Genomic DNA, 16,405 nt, shown 5'->3' on the forward strand with positions numbered 1-16,405 from the left:
AGTTCTGGGATTTGTATATTTGGAGTGAGACCACAATGGAGTTTGAGATGTCTTGCTTGTTTCAGCATGTGCTGGGGGTGATCTGCTGGATGACAGGGAAAGCTGAGCTGTACAAGATGGTGTCCTTCTATACTGGGTTCGGTACAAGCCCAGTATAGCTCTCATAGGTAGGACTGGTGGAGGTCTGCTATCTGCAGGGCATCATGCCATTCCTATGCCATGTATTTTGACATTTGTGAGCAATTTCAGGGAATCATTTTTGTGCTGTGACCATGCATGTGGCTGTGAATATTTCATAGTCCATTCTACTTGTTGTGGGGGAGGAAGTATGTCTGGCAATAAGGTTCACCCTACAGAGGAGGTGTGCCAAACAGGGGAGCCAAGGCTCCAGCAGAAAGGCTTGCATGCAAACAAACACTAAAGTGCTGCAGGAAACTGCTCAAGAATTAGCAGCCGGTCAGCAGTAGTTGTTCAGCAAGACACAAGACAAGACCAGGGTGGTGCTTTCTTTACCCCTTCTTTCCCATTATAGATCCTCTCCTCATGTCTGCCCTCTGCCCAACTGTAAAAATTCTCTTTCCCTTCTCCTTTGCTTCCTTCCTCCTCACCTCCTCCTACCATGTCTATGTCTCAGAAGGGTAGACTTGAGGAAACCAGGACAACTATTCCCACTGTCCAGCTCTCTAAAACCACAGGTGCCTTGTAGGAGTTTCAGTCATTGTTTTGCCTCATTTTAGTTGTCCTTTTATTCTTCAGGCTAACTTTTTAACGGCAACCCTTGCCAACAAGATGACAGAAGAGCCCCCACTGTTCTCCAGTAGCCTTCAGCATTTTTGAATTGGTGGCCAAAACCAATTGAATCTGTGAAAAGAGAAAATGGAGATGAGGTAAAGCAAAAGCTTCAGGAACTGGACTGGAATGTAGATGAGGGAAGAAGGATCGTGGGAATAGTCAGTTCTAGAATGGGTTTGACTTTATTAATGAGTGTGAATTGAAAAATGTATATTTGTTATTGCTTTGTTTAATGATTCAGGGTGTTAACAATGTATCTCATCTACAGGCACCTTCCTGAAGAGCAGGGTAGGCTAGCAGGGCCAGTGCTTCCCATTGTACAGTGTGACACCACACTTTCTCCCTTCGGCTATGCTCTTTTTGGCACAAGTCTATTCAAAATGATCATCTGTCACCACTGCCTGTTCACTGATACGATCAACTGCATAAATGAGATGTTTGAAAAGGAATATGCAGTCTGAGGGGCACAGGAGCTGAAAGGCAAAGAGGACTGACAAGCCTAAGGACAATGGTAAGGCCTGTTAGCAAGAGTGACGGGGCAGGGAAGAGAACCAGGGTGAATGCTACAGGACTAGGACAACTGGCAGAGCAAGAAGCAGAAGGCTGGGTGCAAAAGTAAGAATGCAGCTTCAGGAGTAAAGACTGTGCTGAAGGAATATCACAATGATATACACTGGATTGTGAGACTGAGTTAGCTGTGGTGGTGACATGGGCATTATACAGTGCTAGAGCTTCTGCTCAGTCACATGGATGAAACATACCTCACTGGGGTGTACAGGAGAGCCCACTGTGCCCCCCTGAGTAAATCCGACACTCGTATAGTAAGTTAACAGGCTTTTAGAACTGTCTGAATTCTTTCTTGCTGGGTTCATCACCAACATTTTTGTGTATTTTGTTGAGAAGTTGGGAAGGTTCATTTTCCCTTGAGAAAATGAGTATTTAAAGAATGACTCAAGACATGAATTATGGAAATGCCCACCTTGGTACTGATGACTCCTGTAGTCCTCTTCCCCCCACCTCTGTTCTCCTTGGTGGGGCTTTATCTCTCAAGATGCAGCATGGACAGGGGCTGCTGTGCTGTGTCATCTTTGTGAGAGTAGGTTGTGCATGATGGGGAGTGTGATCTGATGAAGGGCACTTACAGGAAGGTGGGATCAAAATGTACTTGGATTTCAGCCCTCACTGGGTACCACAGAGATCCTCCTTTGCTGTAATATGTTGGCGGTTGGTTTTCTTCCTGAGCTTCCAGATTTTACATGGAAAGCTTTTACAGTGACAGAATGTTTAGCTTTTTACTAAAGACACACATTCTGCACAGCTTGCCAGCATTCTTGGACTCTCTTCTACCATATATGTGGGTAGGTTCGGAGTGTTTACATGACTATCATTGATCTGATTCCCAGGGCCCACTAAAATGGAGCATGTTTCGAAACACTTGGCTTCTCTTGGGCAAAGGAGAAACTCATAAATGCCTCCAAAAAGTGAAAGTTTTAACCCTTGGGTCCTTTAAAACCCAGTTCCCATTGGTGATAGCTTCTTTTTCATTGCACGATAATGAACCTTCACTGCTGTTATGTGTCCTCACCTTCAGCGTGGGTTCTCTGCATGCCTCCCGTCGTGGTCAATTATCCAGCAGGAGAGGCCCACAACAGCAGAGACTATTGCTTAATTGTTATGGTGGGGTCCTGATGCCCTGTGCACTTGCTGGGGCTCATTTACAATTCTAACACATCCATCTTGCCCTGCATCAGGAGTCCTGTGAACTGGACAAAAGTTAGAAAGTGGCAGCACAGTTCCTGGCCACAAGCTCATTAAGATAGACATCTCCTGCTAGTGAACATCACTTGGATGACACAGACAGCTCACTCCAAACGAGGAACATTCTTTTGTTCAGCCTCACTGGGGCTTTCAGATGAAAAGAATGAGAGGCTACTCAAAGGGCCAGCTGTGATATGAAGGGAACAGGTTTAAAATAGCTCTGAGGGGCAGTAAATCCTTAATGATCAGATCTTTCATTGCTCTTGGAACATTTGAGGAAACTCAGCCAGCTAACATTTTTGTTGATTACTTTAACAGAGGCCCTTTGTTCATATTATCATGCAGAATAATTAAGCCAATGCAGATCTGCTTAGCTATATACATAATTAACATGTTAGGCTGTGACTGAGTGGACTGTATTGGCACAGAGACCACCTGTTCACTACATAAAAGAGTTCCATCACTGCCTTAAGATTGTTTTCAACCTATTTTATTTGTTATTATTTTGGAAAAAATGAGTTTTTTCCAAGGTAGATAGTGGAAGATGATGTGTTTCCAGTGAAGAGTTCATGGGATTTTATAATTGAGAAGATAGAAGCATATCCAAAGTGGTTACCATATAGGGCAAAATTTAAGATGTGAGAAAGAGCACATCAGTCTATTTTAACTTAAAAGCTCATTTTGAAGGGGTTATGTTGAATTTTCTCATTTCCTCCCTGATTTTGGTATCTCCTGTGCAGAAGGCAAATTGTAAAGTGCATGATTATGTGGCACTTGAAGATTTGTCAGACACAAAAACCCTTTGATCTATAAAATAGTTTAATTAAATGTACTTTCAACTCACTGGACTACCTGGTTTAAGTCAACAGCTTATTGTCAAACATTACATCATCCCGAGGTCTCCCAAGCCTAATCACCAGCGTTCTTTTAGGATTCTCTCTCCGTTGGCAATTAGGGAAATGACTGTTGTGCTGTCAGCAGGGGCAGGCTGGCTTCTCACAAGTCTTGCACAAACGGACAGGGATCTCTTTTGATTTCCAGGGCAGCAGCGCTGGAATTTTACAGTTTCTCCCATCCAGGGGACCAGGAGTTCTTGGGAAGAACTTTGTGTCTCTGCTGCTTTTTTTGGTCACAAAACCTTCTTTTACCAGAATTATTTCAGAGCAGAATAGGTACAGGGAGAAAGAGTCCTTAGCTCTAGGACTGGAAGGAGGTGAGACTCGATACAAGAGAGAAATCTGTATCTTTTCACTATTTTTTGTTAATATATGTTAGGTAACATATTAGAGACCATTAGCAGTGGCTTTAAGACGTGTTGGCTGATTGAGGGAGCCCCAAAAGGGATCCTGGAATTCACCTTGACTACCTTTCATGTATTAGACCAGAGCAGTCTTTATTTACAAGCAAGGTCTTTGGATGCATCTTCTGAGCTTTATGGAAATAAAAGCTACTCATCCCATTGCCCTGAAGTAGAACTCATAGTACCAGCTGCTCTACTCTCTTTACTAAACCTCTGGGCAAAGCAGCCCCCTGGGAAGCTCTATTTGGAACTGTGTTCGAATTTCACAGGTTGTTCTGCAGGAGTAGCAATGAATAACTTGGAATGGCTCTAAAAAAATGCAATTTAAAAGGAAAAGATGAGAAAAAAACCTTTTTCCTTACACTAAAAACAGAGAACGGCATATTTTTCATATGTTTTTCTTGTGTCTTTCATCCAGATCGAAGTGCTCATTCCTCTGTCGGGTGAGATGTCCCTCTAATGTGCAAATACACTGATTTACACAGTATTTGATCTGGTAATTTCCTCTGAAATCCTATTTCATGGATCTTTTTCATAAAACCCTTCAGACTTTATCATGTCTATTATGTAGATTTACAGGAAAATGTATTGTAAGGGAATGGTGGCAGACAGTGAGCTTCTGGTAGGCTTGAGCTGAGTAATCCAGGAGAAGCCCCATTGTCTGGTACTGGAATTTTGGCTTCAAGAATTTTCCAGCAGATTGATTTTGCTGGAGCTTCATTCTTGAGGTCCTGTTCTGGCAAATGCTCCTTTCAGAATTTTAATCATAGGCAAAAAGATAAAATGTCCCTTAAGAAATATACTACTTGGTGCAGACGCCAGGCAAAAAGAGCTCCAGGTTTCAACATTTAGGGCTCAAAGGCAGTTCTGCAATTGTCAAGAGTTTCTCTGTTCCTCAGTTTCTCTAGGGTTTGCTTAACTCCTTGAATTTACTAAATTACAAAGTCACTAATTTACTTGAAAACTACATTTTCTAAGGGACTCTATGTATTGATATGAGTGATGTTCACCCCGAGCATAGTACTCATGATAGCTTTCTCTTAATAAGAGTGACCTCATCATGGGCATCATTTAGATGGGGTAAGTAATTCCCAGCACATGCTGACTATAAGGAAATAGGGAGCTTGTTATAAGCTGATGTCATGGCAAGAGCCCGGTCTCTTCAGCAGGGATTCATCAGTGCAAAAGTCTCTGAAATATATCTGACTTTGAATTAAGAAGAAAAATCAGGGTGGGAAAAGCTGTTGTCAGTTCTTCAGTCTCTGTAGGCTTTGACCATTATTATCAATCGAATCTTTCAGTTGCTTATGATTGCAAAATCACAGAGAATCCAGGCTGTTCTCTGAATTCATAAGACCCCTGCCATTTTCCCCTCCCACTTGTGAAAACAATCCATGATTTATAACCTGAACCCTTCACACAAAAGAGCAGCAGGGGTTTTATTTCCAGAAATTTAACACATTTGCTGAAGCTCAAAATAACTTTTTTCTTTTTCTTTTTTTTTAAATTAGACTTGGTTATAGTAAGTTACAAAGCGTGAAGGGAGTGAGAAGTGCTACCGGTAGGATTTGGTTGCATGATTTTACAAGTGGTTTGCATTAATATAAATGGCAAAGTTAAACTTTGTGGGTAATCAGTTCTGATTGTAAACATCCTCTAACGTTTTCAATGCTATCATTGGACTGTTCTTGAAAGAATGCCACTGTCTGGCTAGATCTAAACCCAAGGAGTTTGTGAGTCTTTGCTTGTGTGAATATAGAATATGGCATTCCAAGCAAGAAAATATTATCTAATAGCACAGAATTGAAAACATGATCCCAGCAAAGCACAGCTTTCTGGACCATATCATTTGGAGCTGTACGTGCGTCTCTAAGAGTAATATTTGCTAACTAAATAACCATATTTATAATCAAATCTTCCTATTTCTAGGAAGGAGTTTGTGAAGATTGATTAGTTGGTGACTGCTCTGTGTTAGTTTATGAGATAGTTATGCAGCCACAACTATAAATACTCCTACATAATGTCTTTTCAATTCATTTATGAAAGAACTGGCCCAAGAGCTCACTTGTCTTGTTTGATGCTTCTACAGCATTTCCCATTCCACCCTGATCATACCCCAAAAGTTTATATAGCAACTTTTCAGCCTTTATTGAGTGACAGCTACCTCAAACAGCACAATTTACCAGCACACAACCTGGCCATGCTGTGCAACACTGGAGTACATGGAATTAAAATAAATACCGTATTAATTTCAAGCTAGGTGTTTTAATAGGGGAAGTCTGAATGTCCTCATTTAGAGACGTGGAACAAAAATATCATAGCAGATAAACCTTAAGCATCATTTGACTCCTATTTTTGCCTCTAAAATTAGGACTCAGATTCATTGTCCCATCCTAGCTGTTGGCAGAGGGGAGAACAGAGCTGGGAAAGAACAGGCTGGAGTAACAGTGCTGGCTAAAGAACATGAAGTGGGTGGGAGTCTGCCTGTGAAAAGTATGAAGTGTACCTTTAGAACACACTAAACACTAGAGCACACTCAAATGTGTCTAATTCCAGTAGTATGTGTTCAGTATGACTTCTTCAGGGACCTATTTAAGGGATTGGGAGTTTTGCCATTTAATACAGTGGGAATTTACTTCAGTTTTAATTTATTATTAAGACACCTGATTTTGTGGTGCTGTGATCCTGAAACAAACCAATAAAGAAGATAGAAACAGGAGAAGTAAATCTGTAGGAGATAGAACTGACCTTGGTGGAGAGATCAACCAGTGGTTAGCTACACTTCAGGCTTAATGTGATGTCCTATCTCTGTCTTTTGAGCTGAGGTCGTGTGAGGACAGATAGGGAGGTTTTGCTTTGAGTTGTAATGAAATGGGGCTCGCTGTCTTTTCTGAACACGCTGAACTGTCGTCCAATGTGACTACATTAAAAACTGTTTTGCCGGGTTAAAATCAATTATTTGTTTTTGCTTTGGATGCTTTGCATTCTTGCTCACAGTTGGGTTGGTGTTATGTGAGAAGGGCAGGGCTGTGGGTTCATACTCGTATACTCATGTAGTTGCAGACATACTTTACCCAAGGAGTAAAACAGTCCAAAACCTCAGATCAGAAGATTAAGACATTTTTCAAACCCCAAACAAAAGCAATAAATGGAGATGAGGATTAACTTTGTCAATTTTCACCCCTCCCACAATAAATCTCAAAAATCTTGGCTTTTATCTTCGATGGATAACACAATAGGCACCAGAGCACACCAATATTACGCAAATACTTCATGTGCTATCAATTATTTTGTACGTATTCATCATCCAAATTGTGAAATGGTTTGACCTTTTTTTTTTAAAGGAGAGTGTATGAAGATGAGGGTGTCAGGCTGACACATTCTCCTTTTGCAGCTTTGTAGGTATATTTAAGTCATTTCAGCAGCAAATAGGAGCCCTATTCAGCAGTGAATAGGGCTCTCCTCTGAGTATCCAGCCCCTCGTGGCCTGGGGAGTCACATGGAGGCAGAGAAGATCTGTGTTACTTGAGAGGGGAATACGAGTGATGTGAGAATCAAGATTCAATGTGCTGCTAAAAAGCATTTGGATGTTATGAAATCAAGAGAATACATTCACTGGGGATGTGGCTGTGCAACCCTGACTGTTTGTGACTTTCAGTCTCCAACTACTAGGAAGTCTAATGTTCCTTGTATAGTTTGGTTTGGAGAATGGGGCTCTTACAGGAGGAGAGTAGAGCAGAGCAGGTTTGCATGCCTAGGGTATGTCCCCATGGAGTGGATTTTTGTAACAGATGTCTTGCTAAAATAAAAAGGTGGCTAAGACAAACATGCAGGTTGTGAAGGAATAACAGAAAACTGATGTCATGAAGAATTTCCAGAGACATCTTGAATTTCATATTTGATGTACTTATTGATTCAGAGTGATTTATTGTGGAGCCACTTTGAACAATCTTCTTTCCCAAGGCTGATACTCTCCATTTTAGTTACACTGCTAGATGTGTGTGACTTAATGCTTTAAACTGTTGTGTTTCTAAAGACCATCTCTTTTTAGTCATTAGCACATATTAATTCCATCATCAGTTTCCCAATTATTTTGAGCTTCAGAGTATGTATTGCCCAAAAGGCAGCATATCCTGTACTCTTCTCTCAGTTGAGAGCTGCTCATAACCTACAAACATCTCTTTGGGGTTTGATAAACTGGCATCTTAGGTGCACTGCTGACGTCCATGTGTTCCAGCTCACTCTTGAAGTGTGAAGGATGCTGGTGAGTGCCGAAACCTTACTTCACACCCTGTCCTGCTGTCTGGAGTGTTGAATCTGAGTCTTCATAGGCCAGGACCTGATAGCACAGGACCCGAACCCAGCCAGGCACATGGGTTCAGGCTTCCTCTGAGGTGGCAGCAGTGGGGCTGCAAGCAGGGAACTGAAACCAAATATCTCAACCCAACAGCATCATTCATACACAAACCATCTCATTTTATTATCAACTTCAGGGTTTATTAATTTACCAAACCAGGCCAAAGTGATGCAACAAGTACATAAATAAGTACCGTAACAGACATACATCCCATGAAGAGAATGAAAAACATGACACTGTGTATTTTCTTGTCTTAAGTGACCAGAAACTGGAAAAATGCAACACTGCATTTTACTAAATGATGCTTATGGATTTTTTTCCTGCTTTTCTTAAACGAATGTTTATTATAAAATAAATACACAACCTGGATTCCGCCTGTCCTGTCACACATACAAAGAGCAGGTTGCCTTCTTCTTAAAAGAAAGAAAATACAAACACTGTACATTCCCACTTAGTGTTATTGTCACCAGCTACTGCTACAGACGATGCCTGTGAGGTGAGAAACCAACTGCTGGTCTTCCCACCAGATTGCTACAGTTCCTTAGACCCCCTTCCTCACAGTGTCTTCCCTAAAGGAATAATCAGGTTCTCTCATGACTTATTATGGGATTCATAATGAAATCTTGCACTTCTGCAGCACATTTCAACCCATGTAGATGCCATGTGCGGTCGGTGCTGCCGATGCCAAGCGGTTACACTGCAGCAACCTCTGGCACTGAGAGGTCTCAGGACCTCAGTCTGGATACACTGCACCCCTTTCAAACAGCAGGACGGGATTTATGGAGGCAGAGGCTCTATGGGGTCCCGTGGAAGGTGGTGGAGCACTTCACTTAGCCCTCCCTTAAACACAGTGATACAGGATCGGTAATGGTGGGTGCCAGCTCAGCCTGTGGAGTGGGGCTGCCGGGCCCCGCTGAGGGAGCTGAGGGGCTGCCCCGGACCGGATCCAGCCGGTTCCCACCAGTTCCAGTGGCCCCACAGCGGGCAGTGCTGAGCCCCTCAGCGGGGCTGGAGGAGCCGCAGGAAGGTGGATTTAGGGAAGGGCAGAGCACTGCTGGACTCTGAAGGGAGAGTGTGAGGAACAGCCCGGGACACCGAGGCTGGGCAGGAAGAGGGAGCTGAGGGTCCTCGGTGGCCATGGCGGCACCTTGAGGGATCTCCCTTCAGCCCATGGAGGCTTGGCGAGAGACTCCCATGGTTCACACTGATACCAGGTGAGTATTTCGTTCTTGCAAGCCACGCATTTGCTGGTGGAGCTCCTTTTTAGTGTTTTCCTATTCTGCAGTGTTATGTTCCTGTTATGTTGAGTGCTTGGTAGGGAGAGAAGTATCCCTAAATATCATCTGCTCTGTCCAGGCCTAGGGACATTGGGGTGGTTATATACAGGCAGGACTGCTAAGGCACCAAAATCACCACATATTCATTCTCCTAACTCCCTTCAGCTTTTCCTTTCCCTTCACGTCAGTTCTCCTCACCTGCTCCTTGTTGTTGGGAAGCCCTGTGGTAGCTGCAGGCCCACACTGCAGAGGGAGGCTGCTGGGCTTTGCTGCTTGAGGCAGGGATCCCCTCAGGATGGGGAAACTGTGCCTGAGAGGGGCTCTCCCACACCTTCATCCCTTTGGATGTGGGTACACCCTGGTGTGCTGGCACTGGCAGGGAGACAAACCTCAAAATCCTTGCTGTCACTGTTGATTTCATTCCCTGTGAAGACCCAGGCACTGGGTCAGCCCGTTACCATAAAGCTTTGTTTCCTAGTGTGTGTTTGAACAGCAGTATTCCCATCTGCTTGTGGGGTAGAAAATGGGAGCACAAGCGGGCAGACTCACTTGCTTCTCAGGATTTAATCCAGCATGGCAGACACAAGGCAGTGCAGATGAGAGGCACCTTTCTTACATGCGCTCCAGACATGCTACACTACATTAAACAGGACCTCTCATAGTTGTTTTTCATGAAGACAACAGTCTCCACAGAGCTGCTGTGCTCTGAAGGGCTGCTGTTTGGTGTTTGTCATGGGAAAAACCTGTCCTTGAAGTGTGTGAGAATAGAGAAGTCACCCTCAGGAAAATGCAGAAGATTCAGTTTGTAGCAGATCAGAACCAATAAATTAAGCACTGTGGTAACTTTTAAGGAGTTATTAATTGTGAGGTTTAACCCACTAGGTGTTTTGAAAGTACTCCAAATACTTCACCACCTTCTGCCAATGTCACTTCAGAAGGCAGTTTATCAGCCAAGCCCATGTGTTAATAGGGCCCAGAAGAATTAAGTTGTTAGGACTGTGATAGGGAGCTGACACTTCACATTTTTATAGAGAAGTGGGTGGAGGAAACAGTGAAAACCACTTAAAAGTGAACATTTGCTCAAATTGCTACAAAAATACAGTGATTGCCACTAACACCTGCTGTTCAGTTTATAGACTCAGTTTGCTCAACTACAAGACATCATCCCAAAGGCAGGCTGCTTAGGAGTTTGTTAGTTTAAATCTGTTTTTTTATGTCTCCAACGCAAGTATTGTATCACTTGTACTTTTCCTCCACTACTAAAATAATCCATGAGTCGTTTCAACACCAGAAATGGTATAAACTCAGCACAGGCAATACTGCTCTCCATAGCTCCTGCACATTTATTAGGTGTCTTTCTTTTCATTAGTTTGAATAAGTTGCCAAATGATAATAATAATAAAAATGTTCTGTTTTCTCTTTTTAACTTGTAAAGAAATGCAACTCTGGGAGAGTACAGTCTCTCTTTCTCCTTCCCCCACCAGTAACACAGAGCCTCCTAGTCTTTTGGAGGAGATATTTAAACGGTTGACACAGACCACTACACATAAAGCAGCAAATTTGCTGTGCATGATGTGAATAATTACTGCATTATAGTTTTGGTTTTTAGGGCAACTGTTGACTTAAGCAAAATAAGCCTGCAGTCCAGCTGCAGATCCCAAGTTTTCATAAGTTTTCTTGTGTTTTTCCCTCCAGTGCTGTCTCCCTTAACAGTGACCCTTTTCAGACTTTTCAAGGTACAAAACCTTTACCAGATCCTCGAGCTCAGTCCTGCACACTCTGCTTTCACACATTTGGCTGATCTGAGATTCTCCCTCGCTAAATATTTTCCACTGGCCTGAAAAGAAAAACACAAAGGAGACAGACACTTAGAAAAGGGCATGAGGATCTTCGAAGACATTTACAAGCACTCTCCAGACCAACTGATTCACAATGGTCAAAGAGAGAATGTCCAGTCCTCCCATGGAAAATATTCAAAGTATCTTACAATATTCCATGCAAAATAACTTTGTTAAAAATAACAAACAAAGACCAGAATATTATTCCTTGCTTTAATTAAGTAGTACCTTAAGTTGATCTATTTATTTAACTACTTAGGATGTTGGATACTCTGCTTTATAATAGAGTGATGTGAGGATTTAACTCTGAAGATAAACCAAAATATTTGAAAGTTGGGAAGCAACAAGTCCAAGTGTTTCATGCACTGTGTGAACTCTGCCTGCCTGTGTGTAATGCACACTGTGTTTGCTGGATATTCATATTTCTGTACACTTTTTTCTAATGTGAATAGGAATGCCTGTTGTCCTGGTAACTACAATACTGTGGTATAGACAACAATGCAAGCTTATGGAAGGCTGAAAGCAAAAATTAGGAAACTTTTTACATGAAAAGGGGTCTGCTTCTCACTAAGCCTGTGTTATCAAGACTATATGATTCCTGGGAAAAAGACTTCTTTACCCAATTAGAGACCTCAGCAAAAATGACAACTTGGAATACAAAAGCACTGGGAACTGAAAATGCCTCTACCTTCATTCAGCTATCAAATTAGGTGTCGTATCCCAAGTTGGATAAAATACAAAAAAGAAATTGGATCAAGAGTGACAAAAGCATTACATGTCCTTTCAATAAACAGATATTAATAATGAAGATACTGTTAAGAACATAGGAAAGACTTCAAACACAACATACATGTATATTTGAGAACTCTTTAAAACATCTCTGATTTTTTTCCCTTCTGAATGACTTTGTAAAAAATTGGGGTAACTTGAATTGTTACTTAAATCCAAATTGTGCTGCTGTGCTGATGTCAGTCATATTTCAGCCTTGTGGCATTATGGGCAGAAACCATCTTATTTGTATTTTAACAAAATACAGGAGACTAAGACAGCATGAACATGAACTACTGCTGTATGTATCTATATGATAAATTGCTGTATTTTCATTATTTAAATCTAAACTTACAAATATTGGAGCCACGTTCTGGAGGAAAATTTGGTACATGTTTGTGTTGAGTAAAAGAGAATGTTTTTCAAGGCTATGTTTGTATGGAGAATAGAAACCTAAAGAGGTCAGAATTTTACTTACTGGGGGTTGTCCTTGTTATCTGCTTGAAGTAAGGAAGTTCTTCAAATTCTCTCTTGGACACTTTTTCAACATAGAAGTGACGCAGAATGCCTTCAGCAAAGACATGAGAAGCACATGTTACTGGAAGTGTGCCTGTTGTTCTAAACCTGGGTTGTTGTCCTCCCTATATGTAGAATTACTGCCATGTTGAGCTGCCCTGAGAAATAATCCTTACCAATTACATGGGTTTTCAATCTATTCTTTATTCTGTTTGCCATCCCTGTAAATCCTTCTGTGGATTTATGATTGCAGAGATTTTGTGAGGGGTGTGAGAATTAGCCAGTTCTTTTCCAACACAGCTGAAACCCTTCTTATTATGAGTAAATGTAAGATTACAGCAGAAGCCAAAATCCCAGCATCTTGGAGAAAACCAGTATCATTTTGCAGTCAGATACCATTTTGCCTGTCATGAGCTAGCAGGCAACATCACTGTCAAATCATCATGAGACTTTGTGGCTTCTAGAACACACAGTAGTTATTAACCATCTGATGATCTGGCTTTGTTTCCGCTCACACTTTGGGCTTGGCTTTATGCTTTAAAGTACATTCTAAAGATGTATTGTTTCCATGTAAAGGTCTATACGAGGGTTTCCTATGAGGATCACACACTTTTTGCTTTAAGTAGATTAAGTAGACTGGCTCTTCAGGAGGCAGAAGAGAATTTTTGTTGTACTAAAAGTTTAGGATTTGCAGAATTTGGGCTTCTGAATGCTTTTCTGTTTTGTTCTAATTACCAGTTAGTCTAGTAAAAGATGCTGCTTTTACCCTTATACAGGTTTTGTCCATATGCTAGACCATCACTAAGGTATCAGATAAGGCAGACTGATTTTAATGCAAAGCTTTTTGGTCCATCCTAAGTAAGAACCTCTTGGCATGTGGTTCAAACCCTGCTATCCATTTCTCTGCAATAAATTACACAGGGTATTTTTGACAACCTGTTTGTCACTGTGCTTTTGCTCCCAGTGAAGGGTAGGAGTCTGTACAACTAGAGCTTTGTGTGTTATTAACGGGTTTTCTACAGCAGAACTTGAGGATGTTGAAAGTGGCTGTAACTGCAATATCCTGGATAGCCAGAGCAGTCTCAGAATGCTTCAACTTGTCCTGGGAAATTAATGAAGGATGATACACTCTTTAAAGAAAGGACTTGCTTAGCTCACCTTTTCTAATTGTCCACACATGTATTTCTATTTGAGGTGGCTTTTCAGTTTCTACTGCAATTTTTCTGATGGTTTCTCCTTCCTCTGTGAAAATGGATTCATAGACGGGAAATGTCTCCTTCCCACAGAAGTAATCTTTGTTGTCAAAGGCTTGACTTGGTACTTCTTCTGTTTAAAAAAAGCCCAAAACACGTAATTCAGTTGTAATCAAGTCCCCCAGAACTTACTTGACAAAGAGGAAATGAGCTGTGTAAAGCCATGTGGTCTGGGAGACTTCTCACAATTTTTGGACCTGTTGTCCACTTTTCATGAATATTTGAAATAATGGTGGAAGACTCAAAGGCAATAGAATAACTAAATGGAAACTGGTGAAGTGATCTGCATTAATGTTTTGCTGAGGAAAAGGGCAGGTAACATGATTTGCATTCTGCTTGGCCAGTGCAAGCCTGTGCTAGCCACAGTGCACGTTATCTCCTGCTCACCTGGTAAAGTCGTAGAGCATAAGGAGAATTTGTAATTGTTCTGTTGGTAACTGGGAGTTGGACAGGAATGCAAGAGAAATGATGCAACTCAAGACACTTGGACTGCAGTTTGTGGAGAAACCTGACAATGAATACATCTCCACACAGAGCAGACAGACTGTAGGAAGAGGTTCAGCTTTCTTAAAAAGCAGCACATAGAATCGCAAAGAAAAAGACAGTAACTTTCTTTTTGCTGTCAAGTTTTCTATTAAGGCCAGGTTTTGCTGACCATTCTCATAGCAAATAAGCCAAATGAAAGCTGTGATTCACCGATATCTAAAAGATCTAGTTACACATCTCCTGCCTGCCTACTGCCACTGCATTGTGCTCTTCCCCAGTAAGCAAAGAAAATGGGAAGTGTGCATTCTCTGAAGGATTTCTACACATGACAGAACTCATTTCCTCAGAGTGATCCAGTGTATCACCAAACAAACACAGAAATGGGCCATACAAATGAGAAACAATGCTAAATCTATGATGTTACTATTTATTTTAAGGATTAAGTTATGTAACTGACAGCAACCAATTTCTGATTTGGAGTTTTGAGTCCTTCTGGTACATTTTAACAAGCAGAAAGGATAATGGTCCCCCTGCAAACTTATAAGCTAGAAAAAATGATGTGAAGGTTCCATGAGCACTGCAGTGGGGGAAGGATGGGAGAGTCTTTTGACAATAATGAACTTTCTGTGTACCTCTCTGTAATAGTCTCTTCAGAAATGGGCATCAGGGAGTTGTGCTACCAGTGGAGAGAAAGCAAGGGACTGATCAGAACAAATGTGTCTTCAGCAGCAAACCCCCCATTTGAGGAGCGGCAGCTCTGCCTGTCTCACATTGAGACCTTTGCACACGCATGAGAGCAGTGGCACTGCTATTGCTGTTTGCATCAGATCTTATTTGTGACAAGAAGGCTTGAGCCAAGCCCCTTAACATGCACGGCAAAAAGGTGGTCTGTGATCAACTTTGTTTTACCTGGACAGACTTTACAGCATTTTCCTTCTACTTTCTGAGGGTATTTGCAGGGATATTGTTCTGGACAGTGAATTTTCTTACATTCTTGTTTGGTGATGTTGCAGGTGCACAACACACACTCTACGATTCCAAAGGCTCGGAGATTAGGATGCCAAGATTCACCATGTGAATATGTTTTGCCATTTGAAACACACACTACAAAAGAAGAGAAAAGGAAAAAGAAGTACGACTGGAAAAGGTACATTCCTTGGCTATCCCTCTATGAATATTCATTTGATTCATTCATATTTGTTTAAAGCAGTGTCTCTATACATCATTTGTTAGTGTCTCTTGCCCATTTCTCTGGTTTCTGACTTTGAGTTTTGCTGCTTTAAATGAGTCTTGGCCTATCATCACCCTTTTCTGAGCAGTTTTGCCTTGAGTCCATCTCTGCTGACACTAGTGTTCATCACTATTTTGAGGAGAACAGCGAAGGTGGCTGAATCACGTATTTGAGTAGCTCCTCTCCAGTGCACACATTTCAGTTTTGCATCATTAACCTGCTTACAAAACTCACTCCTCCTTCCCCTCCTAATCTCAGTCACCACACAGGACATAGCCTGCCACATTGGTTCTGGCTTCTAAAATTGAATCTGCAGATGACAGGATCATGACATTTGATACTGAGTCACCTGTACAGCTTTTCTAGCCATTAACTCAACACGGCTTCTGTAGTGAGAGCCATACTGTCAGTAGGATGAGTTAATACAACCCTTCATTGCTTTTGCATGAGAGTTTCTGCCACACAACACACAGACCAAAGTAAGGGAATGTTGCAAAAGGAAGTTTTATATTCTTTATGGAAATATATGTGTCTATAGGTATACAGAGATTTTGCTTTTGGAAAAACAAGAAGACAGTAACATGAAAGGATTTATATGGTACTGAAATTTCATCCCAATAGCATCTAAGCACCTCAGAATATTTATTCATCAGTGCCCTTGAGAGACAGAGAAATACAGCTGACACCAGGAGAGTGGAAAAATCCATGCTTGGTGGAAGCCAATTTGGGTCACCCGACAGTTAATGGGAATTATATTACTTTACACCATGTTTGCATTTGTCCTATAAACCTTACTTGTTTCTTTTTCAATATTTTATAAACACAAAGA

General features: G+C 41.5%; 1 protein-coding gene across 2 annotated transcripts in view; it reads right to left on the reverse strand.

Annotated features, from left to right (window-relative positions):
* Window positions 1-8,309: 8,309 nt before the first annotated feature.
* Window positions 8,310-16,405, reverse strand: part of CHRDL1 (chordin like 1) — a 39,092-nt gene continuing 30,996 nt past the window's right edge. For both annotated transcript variants that reach the window (XM_005144524.3, XM_031045051.2), the window contains exons 9-12: window positions 15,255-15,449; window positions 13,765-13,932; window positions 12,569-12,658; window positions 8,310-11,321 (exon numbers count right to left, since the gene is read on the reverse strand). In XM_005144524.3, coding sequence (XP_005144581.2) covers window positions 11,191-11,321; window positions 12,569-12,658; window positions 13,765-13,932; window positions 15,255-15,449 — 584 coding nt within the window. In that variant the 3' untranslated portion in view covers window positions 8,310-11,190. The remainder of the gene's footprint in view (window positions 11,322-12,568; window positions 12,659-13,764; window positions 13,933-15,254; window positions 15,450-16,405) is intronic.

This window comes from Melopsittacus undulatus, chromosome 6 (genome assembly GCF_012275295.1).
Source record: "Melopsittacus undulatus isolate bMelUnd1 chromosome 6, bMelUnd1.mat.Z, whole genome shotgun sequence".
Classification (NCBI taxonomy): Eukaryota; Metazoa; Chordata; class Aves; order Psittaciformes; family Psittaculidae; genus Melopsittacus; species Melopsittacus undulatus.